Here is a 25,319-nt window from a genome sequence, read left to right on the forward strand (position 1 = left end):
AATCCAACGTCTCCACATGATACAAAATTGTACTGCAGACTCACTTCTGAATGTTTCTAGGTACTCGTCTATTTCACCATGAAGTAAGGGGTTGAATAGACATAGAAAATATCCTGCATTTAAAACCCTATGTATTTGTTTTAAAGCTGTTAATGAGCACAGGCCTTTTTTTATTGAACTTCAGCACATTTGTAAACGCTATCTGTTAAGTCATAACAGCGTGTTTGCTGTTTCTCCAATTTGATGGAGCAATACTGAAACGGCCTCGCTTTCCATTTGTGCTCATAAACGGGTTTTAGATTTAGGAAACAAAAACATGGTGTTCCGGGTATGTCTGGATGCAGATACACATGCTGTGCATAAGTCTACCATGTAGTGTCGGGCTCGGATGATTGCAAGTTGTTTTTGTTCAAAGAATGTTTTCAAGTCACAAGGATGTCTGACTTCTCCTCTTGGTGATAGTGTGCATGAGCATCGACTCCATTCTTAGATTGTTTTTTCTGCTGACTGGTTCGGATTTACTCTCTCGCGCTCCAGTTCGAGGTAGTCTTGGGTTTCCTTTGGTTCACTGTTCATCTTATTCAACTGTATTTTCTCGATAGTGTAGATTTTCTTCCATCTCGAGCTTGGAAACAATCCCTCACATCAAATGTATCTATTTGCCTAAGCTGCCCTCGGGCCATGCCAGACAGTCTCTTTCCTAACATTCAGCTCTACCCGAAAATAAGTTGCTAATGAAGCGTACTGTGTTCTGATTTTGTTCGAACTGCCACTCAAAATACCCCTTTCGAGAAGACACCTGTGAGGCCCACAGGTCATTTCAGTATAATAAGACACTTCAGGACCGACGTGCGCTATTTTTAGAAATGCAGTGCAGAGACTTCACTCCAGATATCTTCGGCCAATCCGAAGAGGAGGAAGAATAGTCCTCGGCAGCAGTAGAGTCAGTTTGCAGGCAAGACTCTGATTTCCAGTTGGACACCAAATAAAATTCAGTTAACAGGCAGTCCTCAGAAGATATCGGACGTGAGTACAATTACCCCCGATCCGAAGCCCATAAATCTGCTCGGATCGATAAAATTGGTCCCAGTCCACAGCTCCTCAGCTCTGACCACTGCGGCACCGGATGTGGAAGTCATCGGCACTGAAATGTTACAACTTTGGACCAAAAAACATCGTCAATTCTCAAAACAATGCAGGAACGTCTTGATCCAAGAAAAAAAAACACTTTGCAAATTTAATCAACAAAACCTCCAACATCTAAAAGACACCTGCCTTTTGAGGAAGCCATTACTGGTCCTATTTTGCCTCCAAAGAAGGGAACAAGCACTGGCGTTGCCAATAGGTTTCTCATTTGGAAAGTTGGAGCTATTGGTTTTGTAAATGACATTTTATATTTATATATCGTTATTGGCATTGTCAATAACAATATATAAATATAAAATGTCATTTACAAAACCAATAGCTCCAACTTTCCAAATTCGAAACCTATTGGCAACGCCAGTGCTTGTTAAACTAGGCATGAGCTTTGCTAAAGGGGGGAAAAAGTCGCATGCAGACAGATAAAATACTCGAGTCGGCAGAACAGCGAGCTTCCCTTTATCATTAGCAGCTTTAGTTACATGGGCATTTCCAAGGCTGAAAATAACGTAATCCCAGACACACAATCTTTGAATATTTGCAGAGCGCCCTGTGCGCAATGAAGCGAAGCAGAATACTTTTAAAAAAAAAATTTTTTAAAGAGGGTACTATGCCGAATAAAAGTAAATAAAAATAAAAAAATTAGGCGCCCACGGTGGCTGACCAGTTTGTACATAGTTTACAGCCGCGCAGAGCGCTCAAACTAGAAAGTAAACTAGTGTTTTGGCCAGATGTGAAAGACTATTCGATGCTGTACTGTAGATGACCATCATGTGCGTTTGCTTTTGGGTGAACAAGTGAGTGTAGTGTTCTCTAAAGGCCGACAAACAGCTTGCCGAGCTGATACAATTCTGCACATGTACTAACTCCATACAGTACAATTATCCAGCACATATACATATATTGGAGTCATACGTGGCTAGACTGTCCTTGCACACCCCAAAACGCATTTCATAAGTCGGTTATTCAGTGAAAATGCGGAACTTAGAACTCTATTTGTGCTCAGTGATGTACAGTACAATATGGACTACACGCATGTACTTAACAGCAATACAGTAAGTGCTGGTAAAACACTATTAATGCATGCCGTAGAGTAGGATATACGATACGATAATGCTCTGAAAACGCAGAGCACGTGACACCACATAAATAAAGAACAAATTATTATAGTGTTACTGCGGACATCCATACTGATATATGGAGCAAACAACTACACAATTATTAAGAACAGAACACAGGCCACAGTTTAAGATAAAAATAACACTTTTAGAAAAGTACGCCACACAATAGCTCTCAATCGCAATTTATTTTAATGCAACTGCAATAAAAACATGCTCAGGTTATAGCCTGCCAAGTTATTAATCCTACCAAAGATGCAAACGCCCTCTGACCAGTTAGTTACCAATGGTGGGGCCGGCCTGGGATGCCTGTCATGTTGGGCAAGGGAAGGCGCAGCCACCAGGTATCTGCTTTGATTCAAGCCCAGCCGTCATAGCGACTAGAAGCCGTGGCAGCAAACAGGCTGGGGGCATCTCTGTCTGAGGCGTGCAATGAGAGCGTCAGGACTAAATCCTGAATGACTTCGCCTTTAGAATGAAACAGGAAGTGAGGCAGGGTTAAGGCTTCAGCCCAATGTGCGCCTCTACTATAGCACTTTCTTCCAGAGGACATCAAGAGGCTATTGGCACTTTCTTGAAGGAGCTCATAACTTCACTCTTGAACCTGCACTTAAACTTCTATTACACACGTGTCTCTTCCTTTCTCGCTGAATGAAAAGACGAGATTCATTCATTTCGCAAAAGTGGTACCTTTAAACAATGGGCCCGAGAGCTAAAGGGAAAAGAATTTGGTGTATTTTACAATCAGTCAGTACTGGGTTTGTGTTTTCTCGGCATTGCGGAGGCGGGTGACAAGACACATGGAGAGCAGCAGCCTTTGATGTGCCGGCCGGTAATTAGGGGAGGAGAAATGCCGGCCTGAGGTGGGCATGCTTTTGTGGTCACGTGACCCGCTTTTGTGGTCACGTGACCCGCTTTTGTGGTCACGTGACTCGCTTTTGTGGTCACGTGACTCGCTTTTGTGGTCACGTGACTCACATGCACTGTGAAGAAACCGCAGTGGTTTGACTTGTCGATCGAGCCCTTGAATTTTCGCCTATTACATCCGCAAGCGAATGATAATAGGCGAAACCTAAAAAGGACATTGCCACAAGCCCTTTACATATGACTATCCCTACTTCTCCAACTCCACCCATGTAGGAGAGGGCCCAGACTCTGCAGTTATCACACCTAGCACAAATAAGCTGGCGCTTAGCAATTCATCACATTTGTCTCCTAGCAGAACATGTACGAGGGACAAGCAGTCTAGTTGCAGACCACCTCCAGCAGGACGCAGCAACAAGTACATGAGTGAGAACTCCACCTGCAAATACTGCAACCATGCTTCCACAAATGGGGGTTTCCACAAATTGACTTGGTTCCAACCCCAGAAAACAAAAAAAAAATGCAAAACTTTGCCTCCAGGTTCCCACACCCACTATCCAAAGGCAAAGCTCTATGGATGAACTGGTCAAGAATATTTGCATACGTTTTTACTCCTCTCCCACTAATTCCGTTTGTGGTCAGAAAGCTCAGGCAAACATCTCTCACCTTAATTCTCATATCCCCAACCTGGACTCTGCAACCAGGGTTTACCATATTACTAGAGCTCTTGCAAGTTCCTCACGAAAACATTTCCTCCACCCGGACCTTCTCACGCAGAACAATGGCAAAACCTGACCTCCCAATTCTAAGATGATGAACCTCGATATGGCTCCTGAAGTCATAGAATTTAGATATCTAAACCTTCCACAACGGTTTATGGATATTCTTAAAGAAGCTTGTAAACCTAAAATTAGAAAGTATTACTAAATGGAAAAGATTTGTGTTCTATTGCAACAAGCTAAACGTTAACCCTTTACAAGCAAATGTTCAAACATTTGGTATCTCTTGCATCTTCTAACATCAGGCTAAGTATACACTGCAATATGTCTACACCTTGCTGGTGTTGCAGCATATCTACAAAATAGATGTTTATCTTTATTCAAAATACCAGTTATTAAAGCTTTCATGGAAGGACTTAAGTCATTCCCCCCTAAACCTCCACCAGCCCGACATGGACTTTAAACATTGTTCTAACAATACTCATTTGAAGCACTACATTCATTCCAAATACAATACTTATCTTGGAAAGTAGCTTTCTTAATGGATATCATCTCACTAAGACGTGTCAGTGAGATCCAAGCACAACCTCTAGACCATTCTTCCAACATCATAGGGACAAACTTGTGCTCAGAACAAACCCGAAGTTTCTCCCTAAAGTAATCTCTCCCTTTCATATTAATCCATAGAATTACCCATCTTCTTTCCGTGACCTGATTCCGTGGCAGGAAGAGCTTTACATACACTGGACGTCAAAAGATCCTTAATGTATTATATTGACAGAACTAAAACACTGCTTTAGAGCAACTGCTTTAGAGCAACGACCCCTGGGCATCTTAGGTTGTGGCGGTAATGCTGATTGAGAGGCTGTGATCAGCAGTTGCGTCTCCTTGGCCATTGCAGCCCCCGGACCTGTTGGGGCGATGCCTTGCTGCAGTATCAATATCTGGTTGCACAGCTCTGTGGCAGTAGATCAGGCCCTCCGTTCACGGCAGAGATACTGGATGGCACACTGATGATGAAAATTAATGAAGCTTCACCTAGTTAGCCAAGTGAGCTACACAGAGAGGTAGGGGGTCCTCTCAGATCAGGTTGGCTACCTGTACACTCCCATATGTCAACTTCTTCTGTAAGTACTCCCTCTGGGAAATTGGCTGTACAGCTTCTTCTGGACAGTCTCTCCTCCTGCAGGGCCAGGCAGAGACCATCTTCTATGCACTAGGCAGACCCATAGCTTTTCCAGCAAAATGTTCAGACTTAAGGTGATGCTATTTGGCAGACACCAGCCCTGTTCACACCGCAGATCTTAGAGTACTCTGTGTGAGAACTACCTTTCTTGGTCAAGAAGAATATGGTACTGGTACAAAGTAGTGTGCCTCGGATCCTACTATTATACTCCTTTTTTCAGAAGCAATGTGGATCTGCTAAGGAACCCGGAACTGATTTTAGGTTTTCCCTTTCATGTTATTTTACTACTGTACTGCAGATCCAGGATTTATAAACAATGATTGCTCTCAAAGTAGGCAGTGGTGCTGCTGGATCTAAGCAGTAGTATGAAAAAACAAGGACACAAAGAAGTGTTAGATATTTGCAACCAACTGTCAACTTTCTTTAAGTGGTAATCCACGACGGGAGTGAGGGCAGCCTACAGACTTTTTTACCCTTAGCAGCAGAACCTTATGAAACTCACCTTCTTCCTTTTCATCTACCTAATGCCAGTGCCCAGTAAATGTAGTCCGCAAACCTTTACTAAAATGTCCTCATAGAATTTTTAAGATTAGCGCACTCTCCATCCTTATTCACTTCAGTGTCTGGGTTTCCACCCTCTAGTCACAAGAATGCAGCTAATACAGTTCCACTGTCTGGGAAAGCTACCTCCTCCCTCAGTCTTGTGCCTTGTAAAACCAGGGTACAAAAGGGGATGGTGATGGACGGAGCATCTGAACCAATAAAACACTCACACCCAGTCAACAGATCTGGGTTTAATCCATCACCATTCTTTAGCCCACTCTGCCACCCAAGTTCAGGGTATGCTGAGACGTGAGTCCCTTGCTCACTTGGCCACTGGATTCAAGCAAGCCTGCCTGAATACGGCTGTAATGCCAGAAACCAGTCCTAGGAAGCTTGTTTCCGGTCCAGGGAAGGCATGGCTTGGCAGTTCGGGTTGGACTGTTTCCATGAGGCACAGGGTCAGACTGATTTGCATATGGCCATGTCTGAACTGGGGTGGCAGAGTGGGCTAAAGAACGGTGATGGAGTAAACCCAGATCTGTTGACTGGGTGCGAGTGTTTGTTTCAGATGCTCCGTTCTTCACCACCCCCTTTTGTACCGTTTTGTTAAACCAGGGGTCATCCAGAATGGATCCCTCTGGTAATAGCAAACATGCACTATACCTACACTGAGATTTGCTATGTCACATATGCCGTACATCTAGTATGCACACTTGCCTGACAATTCATCGCAAGAGTAAAGTCATCACCTCACACAGGTTAGCCAATGCTGTACACTCTTCTGAGTCATCCACAGAAAAGCTCTGCCCAGAACCATTGATCCACAAAAATCAGTACTCCAATATGGCTGCTGTAAGTCAATACCCATGCCAAGGACAGCTGTCCATTGTCACTAGTGAGTTCCCTCATGCACACTCCTAGTTCAGAAGAGTTTCTAGACCTGGGCTTCAACATAGACAGGCCTGGGCCTCAATGCACATGCTAGTTTAGCATTCAGAATGGGCCAAAATAAAAATTAGGAATCCAGTTTGATATGTATTTTGGCATTCAGGGCAGTGTACATTCTGGTATACCATGCAGGGGACATTGTGTTCCAACAAGGCCCAACATGCATCTTCTGTTCCTGCCTATTCATCCAAAACTACAGTGGCATTGTCCACACATATATCTGTCTGCAATGATTGACTAAATTGACAAACCCACAATAATTCTTTTGACACCATACTTTCAAAACATTCTCATGGAGGACTGCCACATTTAGACAAAGTTCTCAGCAATCTGTTTCCTAGGCCTAAGATGTCTGATTCTAGGCCGAAGATGTCTGATTCTCCTGCTGCCCTTCTCATTGTGAGTATGATATAAAAATTGATGTTTTTTATGCTGCCGCTGGTGAGGTTGGTCAGTTGGCTGTTGCAGCCTATCAACCACTCAGACATTAGCTAAACTGCATACACATATTGGTTCTGTTATTGAAATAAAAGAGCCAGTGAGGGTGCACACATGTGCCTTGGTGGTGGCATGCCCATAAGGCCCAAATGCCTGTGCAACCGTGCACAAAGGCTCGGAATCAATCGTTATAGAAATAGTTTCTAGTGCTTATACTTGTTTACAAGATACTTTGTTGAAAATTGCAAAATGACTATGGAATAAGCCCTAATCACCTTCTCATACCTCACCCCTTTAATACAGAAACTATATCATTCACCCCAGAATCTTTCTGCTGGATGGCAACTCGTAGCCCAAGGTTAAAGCTCATTGAATAAAAATATGAAGTTGCCTCTATAGGGCTTTTTGACTCATTTTGAGGGAAGAAGTGGTAGGAAAAGCCAAAGGAAGTGTCACCACATGGTGTGATGCAGGAAAAGGGAAGGCTGCTAGCATATTCAGCCATAGTGCTTAATTTGTGAAACTGAAGAGCTTATTTTAAGAATCACGAGGGGTGCAGGTCTTTTGACGGAAGTTCATGGGTGCCCTGCAATTGAGAGGCCCTTTAATTAGCGGATCCCTGCTGAGGAAAAGGATTCCAACTAGGGTATGGGCGCATCCTACCAATCCCCAGGTTACCTTCGCAACAGTACATAGACCGCAGCAGCACAGTGACAGTACCCCAGCGTCCTAAGGGCATTCATTTTTAATGAAGTTCGGAGGTAGCGGACTGGCTCCATACAGATCGGTCCCATTCAGCAAGTGCCTCCGCATTGGAGACCCTGCACACAACACCAAAGGGGTGAGGAGAAGAATTGGAGGATGCCTCCAGGAGTGGAAGTTCATTACTTTTGACAAATGTATCCTAAACGTCATCCAATATTACATCAATAGATCAGAACCGCACTACCTTTCTTGACATATATGCAAGAAATCTGAAATGTCCATAATATCCAGTTAAACCAATTGGTGCAAGAGAAGTCCTTGTCCCAACAGATGACTTCTGATGATTTTTCATTAAAAATCATCTGTTGGGACAAGCAGTAAACAAGTGTATGTCTTCATCAAGAAATTGCAGACGTGCTACAAAAAATGCCATGGAAAAGGCATCAACAGCATATAAGAATCGGGGTTTCTACACGGTTTACTTCCCGGTACCAAAACTGGACAAGACCCTCAGACCCATACTAGACCTTAACATGTTGAACATTCATCAAAACACAAAGATTCAAGATGACCACATGGCTGGTGGTCATCCCGTGTCTGCCTCGTAGACACTATATAGCAATTATAGACCTTAAAGACAGATACATGGATCCAAGATATTCCTGAGGTTTGGTATATTACTAGTACTCATCAAATATAGGAACAGGATGCACACCTGTTTATTCATGCTTGCGAAAATTCTATCATTAATACCTTCGTGCAGACCGGTGAGTGCCCAGCCCAAATGCACTCTTCGAATATAAGACCATAACACCGGGGCGACATCTCACCCCATCCAGTCGCACAGCTTAGTTGTGCCAATCTCGGCAATTCATTCAAAAACGTACTCCATTTTCATCTTTCTACTCATTCATTTTACTCATTCATTTTACTCATTATTCTTTGTTATAACATGCTTTCATTCCACAAGCGGAGTGATCATGCAATTTTCTAAGTTTCTGCTGCTCCCATTGTGCCCATCCGGAACTCTTTGAAAGAACACAATATAAGCATTTCTTCATTCAGGGCAGTATTTATTTCGTCAAAACCCAATGCATTTCGTGCTAAAAAGCACTTTTTCAGGGATCACTACAATCCAATAAAAATAATCTCCAATTAATATAATCACTGTTGTTGCTCTGTTATTTTATACGCAAACATATACCGTTATGCACAAAACGATCATTTTGTTTAATCCCTTGGCTGCTCATGACGAGCTCAACCCGTGTCATGAGGCACGGTTGAGCTGTGCTGATGACGAGCTCATGGGATTACTCATAGCTCAGCACCGGGGGGGAAACCTAAAGCAGCCAAGGTGTTAAATAAACAAGACTCTTCCTTTTTGCCTAACCATCAACAGCTTACTTCTTAAACTTAAGACATGAAATGCACACCCCTAGTTCCCTCCTGCTTGAATCAATCACTCCCAACATGCTGTTATCACCCTCATTCATCCCCGTTTTCAAAACAGTCTCAGTGCTGCATGTCCCACTAAACATCTCTCCCTATTTGTTTAATTAGCGGAACCCTTTACCGAACATATGTTCAATCCATATTACTAGTACTGCCTTATGGGAGAAAATCTGTACCAAGGGTGTTCACAAAATGTGTAACTTTGGTGACAGCACACCTGAAAATACAGGGAATACATGTATACCCATAGCTAGAGGATTAGCTGGTAAAGACAGTCATTCAGAGAGTGCCAACACAGCTTACATACAGTGATGAGGACACTCCACGGGTTGTGATTCTTCATAAACCTAGAGTAATCCTCTCTCTACCAGCAGAAATCTTCCTGGGAGCGAGACCCAATTCCAGGTAAGCCATTGCATTTCTGGTGACAAAGAGGGTGTTGTCACTGACAGAACAAATTTGCCTTTACCAGAAGGGTCAACCCTTGACAGTAAGGACAGTGGACAAACTAATGTCCATGATGGCATCTTGCATACTCATATCACCCAATGCAGACCACTACAAGAGTAGTTGCAGTGGTCAGTCAACTAGGAGTTGGGAGGATCTAGTGGTTGTCACTGAGAAGGTACACAATAAAATACAATGGTGGAGCACAAACTTCCAACGGCTTCCTTCTCCAATACAGCTGACACCTCCCATATGGTGTGGGTAGCCCTCTTGGGCAAACTGAACATTGGGGGCCTACAGTTAGCAGTGAAATACATAAACGTGTTAGACCTCAAGACAGTCTACCTAGCGCCGAATGCTTTTTCAACGCAAGTCATAGGGAGGACAGTACTGATTCAGATGGATAATACTGTCACCGGATTTTACCTCAACAAACCAGGAAGAACGACATCTTAAGTGCTGTCCAGACTAGCAGCGGACGTATGGATATGGACCATTAAGTGAAACCTAACTGTAGTGGCAGTATATCTAGGACTTCATTGAATGTCGCAGCCAGACTGATCACGGAAACAAAAAGAAATGAGCACATTTCTCCAACCTTAAGATCTCTAAAGTGGTTACCCTACGAAACAAGATATATTTAAAGATTGCTTGTTTGACCCACAAAGCCCTCCATTTCAAAACCCCTGGATACCTGGCTCAAAAATTGGAATTATCAGGAAGGGGCAAACCTTCCAGAAGTGCAAATTCTTTACTACTGAAACCTCAGACTTTTCGCAAAAAGAAAACTAGACTCCGAGCCTTCACTGGTGTGGCTCCAAAGATCTGGAATTCTCTCGCACCTGAAATTTGCAGAATCCCCTACATGGCGGCGTTCAAACATGAAGTAAAACAATCCTAATGAACAAGTTCCTGCCTTAATTGGTTCATGGCTTGCCTGTTTGCGAAATGTTTTGTTTTTCTCTCCTAACAATTGTAAAGTCTGTTTCTCTGCCGTATCTTATTATGTAATGTTTTGCTCGCATCTAAGTACAATTTTATTAGCTCCTCACGCTAGCCTCCCTTACCCTGTCCTCAACACTCCCTTAGTTTGTTCCTCCCTCCATTACTGAGAAGCGCTCTGATACCGTTCGGGGTCTTGTTCGTGCTATACAAAACTTTAAATAAATAAAATAAATCTGCCAGGAGTGCAACAAGCTGACCAGGTAAGTGGACCGAGCATGAATGGGAGCGAACACCAGAAACAGTTTCACAAGGGGAGCACCCTGCCTATAGATGTCTTTGCAACTCAGGATAAAACTAAAGACCAAAGCTTCACATCCAGGTATCCAGATCACCAATCACAAGGAAACATCCTATTGAAAGAATGATCTCAGAAATTTGCATGCACTTTTCCACCCCTTTCACTCACATAATTGGTGTTGGAGAGATGCATGTAAGAACATGTGACCCTAATCCTGATAGTGCCTCAATGGGCCATACAAACATGGCTCTCCGATGTAGTGGAAATGATGCAAGACAGAGTTATGAAACTGCCATAGCTCCAGGATCTGTTAACATTATAGGGTGCGAGTGTACCTCCCAGAACCAAACATGATTAGCTTAACAGCATGGCTTCTGAAGACCGTTTGTTCACCTGGGTCTATGTCAAAGGACTATGGAGATCCTCAGAGGCAAGAAGTCCTACCACTGCAAGTTGCAGCAGGTGCATGCACTGGTATAACAGGAAAGGAATTTAAGAAGCTGGTCTCTTGACACTAACCTCTTCAAATACTCCACCTGCTAGATAAAGGACTCGCCTATCTTATTTTAGGTACACCTGTCTACCATAATGATGCAGCTTCTTCCACACATTCTTCAAGAGATTCCTAGAGGGGGCAAAGAGGATAGAGCTACAAAGGTCAGCCCCCACATCAATGCCAAACCTATACCTAGTGCTAAGGCAGCTCTTGAAGCACCTGTTTGAGTCTATGCAAAGTGCAGCCCTTAAGTACTTTAACAGTCAAGATGGTCATCGTAATCGCTATCACGTATTTATAAATGGTGAATGAATTCCAGACATTCAATATATCAACCTTATTTACAAAGTCACAGACAGTTTGGTAATAAGAGCCAACCCTCAGTTCCTGCTAAAGGCAAGCTCACATTTCCATGTCAATCAAGACACAACTAATAACTACCTGTTTATCTCCAACAGCCAAAATCTCAAGTTGAATGAGCCATTCACTCACTGCACGTCAGAAGAGCAGTCCTGTATACAAAAGGCAAGGTAATTGGGAAAGGAAAGCAATTTTTCTTCTCCTTTGCTTCTAACTGTTCGCCAACTACTAAAGGGACTATTACAAAATATTATAAGACAGGAGTTGTGTTGTAATAGAAACCAAGAGCACATTCCACACGCAAAACTGGAGCGATACACGCATTCAGTATTATGTCCATAAACCACATCTGCTTTGCGGCCATATGCTCTTCTCTGCACATCTTCACTAAACATTACTGTGTGGACATTTGCAGTAACAAAGAAGCAGAGGTGGATAAAAAGTACTCTGATACCCGTTTGAAAATACAACGCCCTGTCCACCCAACCACCCTTGGGGAGGGGGAGATGGAGTGTAGTACAACTGTACAGAATGTAAATCAAGAAAACATTTGTGCTGCAAAACGAAAGGTTTGTTTGCCTGTTGGAGTTGATTTGCAGCTCCAACGTTTTTCTGGATTTACATCCCAGCCACTCACCTCCCAGTAAAGAACAAGAATTTGCAATAGGGGTGGGTAAATCCGTGTACAGACCAGTAAGCCAACACTACAGAAACGGTTGCCAAGGGAGAAACAAAAATCTGAAGAGAAACAAAAATCTGAAGGCAATTTCCACGCTGGGGGGCGTATGTCCGATATCTGAGGTGGTACATAGGACCAAATAGTCAACGACTCAACCCCACCTATCTGTAGGAAAAAAAAGACTACAAGAAACTAGTACAACAGATAATGGAATAATGCACAGCATGTGAATCCCGAAAGTTCTTCTAGCTGCAAAACTACTTCTACAAGTAAGTTATCATTTCGTTTTAGGTAAGAGAACTTTGCTCAAGAAGTTCTTTTTACATTACTATTTAAGCTAAGAGTCCTCATCAATCTATGCTTCACAACTGTTTTACTGTATGCTGATCTCAAGTATGTGACTCTTCACTCAGCATTTCGATAATCGCTTTAGCGGTTTTCTTTTTAACTGCCCTAAGCCTTTAGATTTCCTCCCATTTTCCTCATTTTATGAGCTTTATTTATTTTGATCAGTGGCATATTTTTCAATTTACAGATGTGCCAATCTTTGATTTGTCTGTCTTTTCAAAAGATATTTTATTGATTTTATGTCCGCATGCTGTCTTACATACCCTCTTAAATTTGCTCAATCTATTCCCTTCCTTATTAGTTATACATTACAATTGAGGCATTTGTTACACACCTTTATACATTATGTAAGAAGCTTTATCAACGGTTTACTCTTCTGGTATCAATTTCAAAATGTCGGTCTTATCTTTATGAAATATCTATTACTGTTTTTGTGTGGATCACATCCAATGTCTCAGTATGTAGTTCCACTTTTTTATATAGCAGAGAGCTGCAGCTCTCAAACCCATTCCTACGGGTGTCACGGAAGTAGATAATAAAAATTTCAACCACTGGATAAAGGAAATTTGCGGCCCCCCCAAGGCCACAAAATCCAGTAAACTACACCAGAACAAAAAATCGACACCCTGGTTTTCGCTCTCCATAAAAGAGAAACATGTAGAGGTTAAAAGATTGGAGAGGAAATGGCGCCGCCTCTATAAGGAAGAGGATCTCAGCCACTATAAAGAATCTAGGAAGCAGTACCATGCACAGATTAAAACTGCTAAAAAGGAATACTACTTAAAAGCAATTGATTCTTCAAATAACAATCAGAAAGAGATTTTTAAAGTAGTTAACGATTTTATGAAACAAAGGTTCCTCCAATCAGAGATCCCTCCCTCTCTCACCCTATGCAACTCCATTGCAGATTTTTTTGAGCAGAAAATATTAAACCTTACAAAAGATTTTTCTGAACAGCCCACTTCCAAGGCAATAGAAGACCTAGAAACTGCCCCGGGAACAGTAAAATTCTGTGACTTCCGACCTATCACCCCAGAAGACTCACGCCAATTGATCATGTCCACTAAATCTGGATCCCCTTTTGATCCTTGCCCCCCAATGCTGATACAGGCCTTAGTTGATACAGTCAACCCCATCATAAACAACATCATAAACTCATCTCTATCTTCTGCTGAGGTCCCATCGGAATGGAAACTGGCGGCAGTAAAACCACTGCAAAAAAAACCCCTGCCAGACCCCTCAACACTTTCTAACCTCCGCCCAATCTCCCTGCTCCCGCTGCTTTTTAAAATGACTGAAACTGTGGCGACCAAACAGCTGACTAAGTTCATAGAGGATGAGCATATCCTGCACCCTAATCAATCAGGGTTTAGGGCCTCACACTCCACCGAGTCTGCCTTCATATACACAGTGGAGACACTGAAGACCGCCATGGATCAAGGGAAGAAGGCAGTCCTTGTCTTACTTGATCTATCGGCGGCCTTCGATACGGTGTCCCACTCAATATTGATCAGCCGTCTGGTAGCGGCGGGTATAGCGGGCACTGTGTTGAACTGGTTGAAGAACTTTCTTGACCATCGTAGACAGGTCACAGTGCTGGGAGAACACTGCTCTGAGGAGAAAGTCACACAAACTGGGGTACCGCAGGGCTCTAGTTTGAGCCCTGTACTGTTCAACTTATATATGACCCCCTTGATTGGGCTGACTTCGTCCTTTAACATCTGTACCATATCATACGCTGACGATACTCAGCTCATTCTAGTTCTAGATAGGGAAAATGGAAAGGCAGAGGAAAATCTAAAACACTGCCTCACCGCAACCTTTACCTGGATGCGTGAGAACCATCTTAAATGTAACACCGGGAAGACCGAAATTATACCCTTCGGCCCCCAAAACCCCTTTTCCCCTAGCCTATGGTGGCCATTAGATGCGGAATCCCCTCCGGATACCATCGCTACGGCCCGAAATCTAGGGATTAAGTTTGATAGTGCCCTATCTTTTAAACAGCAGGCTGGGGCAGTGGCAGGGTCTTGCTTTAACATCATCAGAGGACTCAGAAAGTTTTTTGATTTCCTTCCTCTGACAGCCAGGAAGACGGTGACAGTAGCACTCGTAACTTCCCGCTTGGACTACTGCAACAGCTTATATGCAGGACTCAATCGCTCTGTCCTGCATAAGTTGCAGATGGTCCAAAATACTGCTGCCCGCCTGGTGTTAAAATGGCCGAGGAGATCATCTGCCTTCGGCTGCTCTCAAGGCCCTACACTGGCTACCCATTCACATGCGCATACTGTTCAAGATCTTGGTGATTACCTTCAGAGCTTTCCACCAAAAAGGACCCAAATACCTTCTCCCCTGGTTCAAACGGTATGTACCAACACGCTCCCTCAGATCGGCAAGCCTGAATCTGTTACAGATTCCTAAATTCAGACTCGCAACAAGAGGAGGAAAATCCCTCGCAACACTGGGCGCAAAAGCCTGGAATAAACTCCCAACCAATCTGCGCCTGATCTCTGCGGAGAACAATTTCCGTAAGGCTCTGAAAACCTGGATTTTCAACCTGTCAGACACGGTCTGTATGACTCTGATTTAGACACAGTTGTGTCTCAGTATAGAAGAGACAGATGTGCGAATCTGACTGCTTGCCGGCCTCCCATCTTAGGTTACGGGCTTAAAGCGCCAGGATGCTCCTTGGAGTGACAGCCGCGCTATATAAGTGCATACTTACATTACATATGTTGTTAGTTTGAATACATTTGAACCAATAACATGACCGTTTCCCCACCAAGCCTTTTCACATCTAACAACTGTGGTTTAATTTGCCCTCCTCCGGACTTTCTTATGATTATCGCTGTACCTACATCTTGATCCAGTTACCATAATATGCTATGGGAGGTAGAATGTTATTGTTGGTGTTGTTGCCTACAGATTGGGGAAAAAACTCAGCCATATTATTTTTAATTATAGACTTCCGTGAATCTTATTGAGATTTCTCATTCTTGTGTAGCTTTTTGAGCCCTTTTAATTCCTCTCGATGTAATGCGCAGCTTTCGGCCATTGTCCATTTTATATGCTCCCCATCTGAATGGAGCAGTGTGAGATTTCCAATCGTTTGCTACAGCTCTTCGGCCAATGCTTTATCTTCAGCATGGAGGATAGACCCAGAATGCAAATATCTATTCTTTTAGAGACTGCAGCTAGTGATGTCAGCCCTCCTACAGCTGTCTGCCAGTATCTTTGTAGAAACTTCTATAATGTGCGTGAAGCCAACCTTGCCAGCCCTACATCTGGGACATTTAATGTCTGTTAAGGGGTATGCTTGAGCTGTTCTTTTGGGGGACATATAGGTTCCATGGGGAAAGTTAAACTGAAAATATTTCAATCTAGCATTTCTGGACACCTCACTTGGGTAGTCTAGAACCTGGTCTATTCTGAGTTGTTGAACTCCTTATTTCTTCTTTACTATTGTTTGAGATCCAGCGTGATTCCAGTGCTGCTTAGTAGTACACTGGAACCAAGATAACAATCAATCATATCATTTGTAAAGCACACTACTCACCTGTGAGGGTCTCAAGTCCCTGGGGTGGGGAATGCTGCTACTGCTCGAAAAGCAATGTCTTGAGGAGGTTTCTGAAGGTCAGCAGGTCTGGGGTCTGCCGTAGGGAGGATGGGGAGGTTGTTCCAGGTCTTGGAGCTGAGGTGGGAGAACGATCTGCCGCCGGAGGTCGCTCTTCCGAAGCAGGGGACTGTGGCGAGGGCGAGGTTGGCGGAGCGGAGCTGGCGGGTAGGGGTGTAGAAGTGGAGCCGTCTGTTGAGGTACGTTGGTCCTGTATTGTGGAGAGCCTTGCCCTCTCCCATAGGGAGAAGGCAACTATGGGAGAGGGCCAATCAATTGCCCTCTCCCATAGTTTGCAGTAGGTATCTGATGGTCAGTATCCTTTATTCCCATGATCTGTCTATCCCTGGGTCCTCCTGACTTGGGTACAGATCTGCGTGGACTGAATAAATACAGGATTTGTCCCAGTTTACATGTAGGCTGAACAATTGCTGTTGAGGACAACTAGGGTGTCACATCTTTGAAAAATAGTGACTGATCGTCAGGGAAAATAAAAATTGCATGCGTACCTCTTCTTAATGTTATCCCTCATTGCCAACTCTCTGGTTCCAAGTTTGCAGTAAAATAGTAGTGGGGACAACAAGAAAGTAATGGTATTTACTATATTCAGCAATGTTAAAATTAACAGTAACAGCAATCTTCCTTGATAGCTAGGAAAACAGACAAAAAGTAAGGAACGGAGCAAAGCAAGAATCACATCTCAGGATCTAGAGATATATATATATATATATATATATATATATATATATATATATATATATATATATATATATATATATATATATATATCCTCTGTATTATATTTAAACTACAGTAGACATTGATACTTTGGTAGGAACAGTGGATCTTCATTTCATTCAACTATTCATGAGGACGTTTTAGATTTCCATAGTTTAAAAATAATTTCCTCGGCCAACATGAAACAAACCTTGAATGCTGGTGTCCACATTTTATGTTTAATGAATGAAGCACAGAGTGAAACAGTTCAAGCATGGGATATATGGGCCGAAAACACAAAAACCATATTTATTCAGTACATACTGTTCTAGTAAATCCTAATAAGTGGCTACATCATGTGACCCACTGACATTTGATTAACAACACCGGCCCAGCAAAGTTCAGAAGTATTCAAATCTGTTTTTCCATTAGAACAGGAGTTTTGCATCATTGCCATTTTTCCAGTTGAATTGCCTTATAAATTGATATACAAATTGATAGACTTCATGAAAAATTTAAACACTGGATCCAAGTTGTATCCAAGCTCATTAGGAAGTATTGTAGTACTAGATGTAAAGCGGTTTCTGGAAATAAGTAAATAGAGATTGGCTGTGCTAGGAAAAGTTGGACAGAATGCAGAACAATGCCATACATTTACCCCAGTACAGAGATCTGGGCCTAAGTCCATCGTTTTTTTGCACTCCACACAACCCCATTTCAAACATGGCCATATGCAAAACAGCCTTGACCCTGTGCCTCATGGGAACAGTCCAGAACTGTCAAGCCATGTCTTTCCTGGACCGGAATCAAGCATCCTAGGACCGGTTTCTGGCTATCAGCCGTCTTCAGCCAGGATAGCTTGACTCCAGTGGCGTGGAGCACATGGTACTCACGTCTGAGCATACCCATCCCACTCGGGGTGACAAAATGCAAAACAGTTGATGGACAGAATTCTTTGGAGGCACTCCATTCATGTCAGTGTGTAGAAATCCCATCTGCCTGGTTTTACCTGTCAAATATATTATCAATTCTTGTAGCATCGTCTCCATTTTGGATATTATAGGATTTGCTTTCTCTCCCAGGGAAGAGGGGTTTCTAGACATTCCACCTTTGTCTGACAGAGTGGTAAGGGGCAAGCGGATTGTCCCAATAAATGGCTTGTTGTTTGAACATTTAACTTATTGTCCAAATGTTTTGGTCAAGTAGGGTGAAATAGCCCTGCCTTTCACAGTCCTCTATTCCTTCCTTCCTGAAGAGTAGTAATAAGAGTGAAAATGGACAAGTCAGCAGTCTCATACGCTGCCTCCTCATTCTCCCGATCTGACATGGAGTGGTTATCTAGCAGGCACTCTTCTGAGAGTCACTGTTAATCAACACACTCACTCACTCACTCACTCACTCACACTCACTCACACACACTCACTCTCACACACACACTCACTCGAACACACACACTCACTCTCACACACACACACACACACACACACACACACTCTCACACACACACACACACTCTCTCTCTTCTTGGAAAGCTTACAGAATGGTTCAGTGAGCTGAGCACTTATCACTGACCAGTGATCTTAAGGTGACAAGTTTGAATCGTGGCCTAACAGGCACAGCCTTTCTTCTGCGAGGAGTAATTTCAGAACACTAAATGAGTCGTAGCCACATCTGTTATTTACAGTGCTTAGAAATGGCAGCACTCCACGGTCTAAAACAAGTTATTGTTACCACTGCTTCAAATTGTGTCAGACCAGATCATCTTGCCACCAGTACAGCAGTTAATCCTGAAAATTCTGAAGCAGAGCTCTCCAGCAGTTCAGCCTATGCTAGAAATCTTCTAATGGGCAGTGCCTTAGGTCAAAAGACCTCACCACCCAAATCTTCCCTAGTTAAAAACACAAACTTACCAAACCTTGCACCCCAGTAGAAGGTCAGGATTGCAGCAGTGCTGGACGCCCATGGCCAGGAGGGAACGCATCAGGACCCCGTACACGCCCGAGATCCTGCTGACGATGTGCGAGATGCTGCCCCATGGGGGGGTGACTGGAGCAAGCTGCAGTCCTCGGAAGAGGCCGGAGTCCTCACATTAGGTGACCTCTAAGACGATGGCAACCTCCTCCCTTTCAATGATCTCACGGAGCGCCATGATCTTCCGCAAGGGGACTTTCTATTTCATGCACGCCTGACCGCTGCTGCTAGAAAGCACTGGCGGAAATAACTGGAGGAACGGGACATGTTCCTCGTCATATTTAAATCGTAATATTCTATAGCCAGAGATGATAATATCTAGACGATTGGCTCGTCAAAGTCAGCACACACCTAAAGTGTTTGCATCACACTGAAATTACTCCACCGATTGGGTTTTATGGTCAATACGCAAAAGTCTCATCTTCAGCCTTCACAAATGCAGTCCATATTTAAATCGTAATATTCTATAGCCAGAGATGATAATATCTAGACGATTGGCTCGTCAAAGTCAGCACACACCTAAAGTGTTTGCATCACACTGAAATTACTCCACCGATTGGGTTTTACGGTCAATACGCAAAAGTCTCATCTTCAGCCTTCACAAATGCAGTCCTATCTAGGAGCGACTCTCAACACTCCCTCATCTCTAGCCTCTCCCAATGCAGCCAGAATTTGAAATAATCAAACTTTCAGGCCAGCCAATACATACCAGCCAGGAGTTTCATGCAACTGCTAGGAATGATGGCATCATGCATCACAATAGTGCCTCATGCAAAACTACACATGCGTCCCCTACAAGAATGCTTAGCACATCAATGGAATATATCACAGGGTCAATTAACAGCCACACCCTTCGCTCTCTGCAGTGGTGGAGTGCAAAAAACTTTTCAAAAGGGAGATACTTCATCAACCCTGTTCCACAAATCGTGCTAACAGCAGATGCATCTCTCACAGGTTGGGGCGGCCATCTCCACAACCTCACAATGTAGGGGCTCTGGGACAACAAGCACAAACGTCTTCACTTCAACTACCTAGAACTTCTAGTGGTATTTGTAGCACTGAAATCCTTTTAGTCTCACCTTGCACGCAAAGTTGTCCTAGTCCGCACAGACAACATGACTTCCATGTACTATGTACAACAAGCATTGGCATAGCCAATAGGTCCGCTTTTGGGGCCTTAGAAGTATTTAGTTATGCAGCACAATATCCTTAATGCAACAATATCAACGTTGCATTGCTAAACATTTATAAGGTCACAAAGGCGAGACCTATTGGCTATGCCAATGCTTGTTTCTTTTTATTAGAGTTGATATTGGAGTTGACAGAAATAACAGTTTATTAAGATTTTCAGATGAAATAGGTGCCTCTGACTGGAAGTAGGTGAAGTCAACGCCCCTCTGAAATTAAAGGGACACGAGCAGACGAAAAAAATAAGCAACACCGGGGGGAGGAAGGACGGGGGCAACAAGCAATGGGGCGGTGGGATGGAGAAAAAACAAGTAGCTCAAACCAATTGCGACCAGCCGAAGGACACCTAAATAAATGTACAAATTCCGTACTTGGTCTAGGCTCTCTATTAAAGGGACACCACAAAGAAGAAAGGACCTTTTTGAGGTTTTTTTAGACACAACAGGTCACCTAGAAGCAAAAGTGTATATATTATGCCTGTGGCTTCGATCTAAAAACAAGCAATGGGGGAAGGGAGTGCAAGCAGTAAGGCACACTTGGGGAAAGCAATGATTAGAAGGGGCTGACAAGGAGGGGGAAACAATAAAAAGCAAGACTCCTCCCATGCCGCACAGAGCGAGAACTGCGCGTTTTGCTTCAGCGCCGCTCGAAAGAGGGTGATGCGTCGTCTGTGTCATAACCCATTAAATACATGAACCCGTCGGGAAAGCCATAATCTGAGCGATTCCAGATCTTGTGCACAAGCGCATTTATTATTGTGGTGCTAGGATACTTCAACGCAGATCAAAAGCAGTAAATGACATGTAAATGTCAACATCCCATAAAGCACCAACAGGAGAGCGTAAACAACCACAAAAGAAACAAGTGGGAGGGGTGGGGGGAGACTCTTGGGTCCACCTTTTGAACCATTACACAATTGTCCTTTACAGTTCCTCTCATGGAAGGTTGGTTTCCTCATTGGTATCACTTCATTAAGGAGAGTTGGTGAGCTACAGGCATTAACCTTAGAAGAACCCTTCTTTCAACTCAATAAAGATAGGGTGGTTCTTCCCACCAATCCAAAATTCCTTCTGAAAATAGTTTCTGCCTTTCATCTTAACCAATCAGCTGAGTTACCTGTGTTCGTCTTTCTACTTGATTATGTAATAGAAAGAGCTCTTGACACACTTGATGTCAAAAGAGCGCTTTGTACTATATTGAAAGGACAAAAGATTTTCGTAAGACAAAGCAACTGTTTGTTGCATTTGCTCCACCGCATGGGGGCAATCCCATCTCTAAAACTTACATTTTGAGATGGATTATTAAATGCATTCAGACTTGCTATTCTAAAGGTAAAAGAACTTTATACCTCCTGGTGCGGATTCCACTCACAAAATAGGAGCAACTGTGGCCTCTATAGGTAAACTTCCTATAGCAGACATCTGTAAGGTAGCAACATGGTCCACACCACACACATTTACCAATCACTGTTGTTTGGATGTGTTAGCATGTCAACAAGCCAATGTAGGGCAAGCAGTGCTAAAGACACTTTCTCAAACAACTGCAACATGTACTGGTTAGCCACCGCTTTGAGAGAATACTGCTATATAGTATATGCAAAGTGTGTGTATTTGCAGCACACATGCTTCGAACGACTTATTACTTACCCATTAGGCATCTGTTCTTGGCATGTAGAGCTGTAGATTTACATGCAGCCTCCCCCCTCCCCAGGCACCTTTAGTTGTTGGAGTTCTCATTATCTACATTACATACGCATGGACCTCTCTGTACTACACACACTCCATTCTCGCCCTCTTGCGAGAAAACAGTGTTAACATTGGAGTCGATGCCCATGCGCACTATCACCGAAAGGAGGAGTCACCCCTCTTCGTGGCTGGAAAGACTTCTTTGAAGAAAAACAACTTGCAAACATCGGGATCCAACAATATAGGGCAGAAGTATGCAAAGCCTGGGAATCTACAGCGCTGCATGCCAAGAACAGATGCTTACTGGGTAAGTAACATAATCCATATTAATCACATAGGTCAAACCTAATGCATTGAACAATGCTTGTTCTTTATTCTACTTGTTACCTGAATGTATTGTTTTGGATGATGGTGATTTATTGTACATATGTATCCTTTAATGTAAAGCACTCTGTAGACTATGATGTGGTCAGTCCACACTGTAAAACTTAAACAAAATAAAAAGTACTTAGTTTATCCTGCGCATGCACTCTGTTGAGAACATGTAACGGTTGTATTCTAATAGTATCAATGTTGCATTGTTGCAGGTGTGCACACCCTCGAGGAGGCGTCATACAAAGTGTGTCTTCGTGGAAGCAGGGCTCAGGTTCTCCATACATTAGCTCTCGGCCCACACAATCCTGGGCCGCTGTGGCGCCCCAGCAGCACTGGGCTTCACCCTCTGAAGTTGTGGACCTCACTTTGGACGAGGACTCGCGGCGCAAATACCTACTGTAATCATTTCACAGTTCAGTGCCCCCATACCTTTTTTGTGTTACGGATAGACACTTGTGGAGAATTTCCCCCATCTAGATGCCATCTTCTTTGTGTTGGCAGTATTGTTTTACCTCTTGAAAGAGAGGTGCATCTTACGTTTTGTTCTTCCGAACTGTAGTACAACGTTTGAATAGAATCTGGAGACACAAGCGGCAGTCGACATAAAGGTAACATTTCATGAAAGAATATAGTTGCCCTTACCCATAACAAAATTAGATTTAATTTGAAAGCAATTTTGATTTCTAGGAGCATCCTGTGTGCTAAGAGTGCAAACATCGAACATATTTGTACTTGCTCAAATCAGGATTTTCTGCTTGCACTTACATATAATGTACGTTCATTTTAACCTTACCTTTTATAATGTAATTATTAATTTCTGTGTATCCCATACACTTGATGACCACTGCCTTGACGTAATAGGTGTATTTTACTGTCGCTTCGTTTAATGTTTTTTATCCAGGTTGAGAAACTAAGTCCAGCAAAAGCTAAAGATCAAAAGGGTCCTGATATTGTCGAATAAATTCGATCTATCCTCTCAAATCTATATTTTTACATTTCGTTTTTGTTACAACGTATTAAAAAATAGTCTCTTTAGAGTTGAATTATCTCAATTCCTGCCCCTGCCTATGATGTTGGTAGTCTTTTGTATGACAAAAAAAGTATGTTTTCCAGTAGTCTGTTTGGCATCCATTCTGAGCAAGCACCATTTGTTATCATGGTTTTCCCTGCCAATATACAAAACGTTCCGCTCCCCCAAACTTGTATATGGAATACAATTGCAATCTAGGAATCTTGTGTTTTAAGGACTAACACCTTTGAGGCTACCTTTGCATTGGTGCAATCTAAAATCTGTGGCCTTCACCGTAATTTGGGATGTAGGACTGTAACATGAATGAATTCTGAATTAGCCTTCGATCCTCACCAACAATGCACGATCCTCACGATGCAATTTTAGCTTTTCTCCAATTTTCTGTTTTGTACAAACCTTTCATCACATGACTGTCCCCTAGTACTGTAAACTGGTTTCACTGCTTTTGAAGTACTCCACACCGTCCTTCTCACATAAAACTGATAAACTCAGAATTCTTTGTTAGTATGTATGATATGACGTGACTTCCATGTGTATATATATAAAAATGACTGCTTTCTCAATCAAACTTCCTCAGTTTGTGCACTGTTATGTTTGAAATCATGTATTTTATTGTTTGTCTCATTTATTTCTGCTGAAAACACTACACATTTGTTTTAACATGTTAGAGCTTACCAACACAAGCACTGGATCCTTATAGGAAGTGTTTTACTGAGTGAAAAGATTCCTAGCTAGAACGTTTCTTTTTGTAAACAGGAAAGTAAATCTTTAGCCATTGTGTGGCTGAGAAGCAATGCACTTGATAGTTTTAAAGTAGGGGTGTTGCTGGAAATTTAACTTAATCTTCTGCAATGAAGCCACTTCATTGCTTGGATTTAATGCTTAAAATGTGCAGCGCTTCAGTAATTAAGAATTAGTGTGTGGCTTTTTATTCTCGATCACATTAGTATTTAATGGTCCTTACAAACAAACGGAGTGTTTTATATATATATATATATATGTAAATATATATATATATTTTTGGTGCAAGATGAGACCTTCTGTTTTTAAACAAGTTCTGTAGCATAAAGTTTAAAGTATTTTAAGAAAAAAATAAAATAGTGTATAATTTAAAGGCTTTTTTCTTGACTTTTTCACGTTTGTAATAATGAAAGGGAAACGTGACTTGTTGCGGTGACTTTGCATGCATAGGTTTCATAATTGGATGTTACAAGAGAAACGGCTAGAAAATAAAACAATCTTGAGACTAAAATGCGATGTAGATGAAGTTTTAAAAATGTTCTTTATTGTTAAAAAGTCTATTTCCAGCAGTTAAGAAGTTATTTGTGTCTTCTTGATGTGCCCATATATATTTTTTCTCCCTTTAGATTCATGAAATTAGATCACGATTGAGAAGTACACTCAGTTTCTCAACAGCAGCCCAAATTATTTGTTAATGTAGAACTACACATGCATCTTTAGTGTCCTGAATGCTGCTGGATTAAACACTGAATCGTTTCATTAGCATGTACTTTGATTAAGCTCCAATTCCTTTTTGCAGCTTTGTTCTTTGCCTTTCTCCAGTGTTGGCGCAAGCTAAGAATGACGCAGAGAAAGGACTACGCTGTATTCAATCCATCTTCCTGCCCTCAACAGTGGATGCACTTTATTTTGATATCTTTAATAATAAACTATTTTCTCTGATTGATTGCTTTTACCTAATTTCTCAAATTTGGAATCCTCTCCCAGCAGCAGATCGGATCTTGAAAAAACTTGTAACAGCTCCTATGTTCTGGTATGTGGCGATGTTTGTTTCACTGTGGCTCTGCCCCAACCTGCCTATGATAAAACAAAGCTACATATTGGCGCCACCACTGCACACTGAGTTACTTATTTTTTTGCATGACCTACAATGTAGATCAGGAGTTCTCTCCTGGTTTCGGTTTTACTAATTCATCTACAAATTTAAGACAATTTTGGTTGTGTATTATTGATGTCACCACTAAAAGCTACAGGGTTAAAAATGTCACACATATTGGAAAAATATTTGCCATACCCCTCCTTGACATCGG

General features: G+C 42.5%; 1 protein-coding gene across 2 annotated transcripts in view; it reads left to right on the forward strand.

The window, feature by feature from the left end:
- ARK2N (arkadia (RNF111) N-terminal like PKA signaling regulator 2N) overlaps positions 1–24,520 on the forward strand; it is a 238,356-nt gene extending 213,836 nt beyond the window's left edge. The window contains exon 5 of one of the 2 annotated variants that reach the window (XM_086960344.1): positions 22,451–24,520. In XM_086960344.1, the coding sequence (XP_086816470.1) occupies positions 22,451–22,640 (190 nt within the window). In that variant the 3' untranslated portion in view covers positions 22,641–24,520. The remainder of the gene's footprint in view (positions 1–22,450) is intronic. The other variant, XM_086960346.1, reaches the window with a different exon arrangement.
- The last annotated feature ends 799 nt before the right edge of the window (positions 24,521–25,319 follow it).

This window comes from Lissotriton vulgaris, chromosome 3_1 (genome assembly GCF_964263255.1).
Source record: "Lissotriton vulgaris chromosome 3_1, aLisVul1.2, whole genome shotgun sequence".
NCBI lineage: Eukaryota > Metazoa > Chordata > Amphibia > Caudata > Salamandridae > Lissotriton > Lissotriton vulgaris.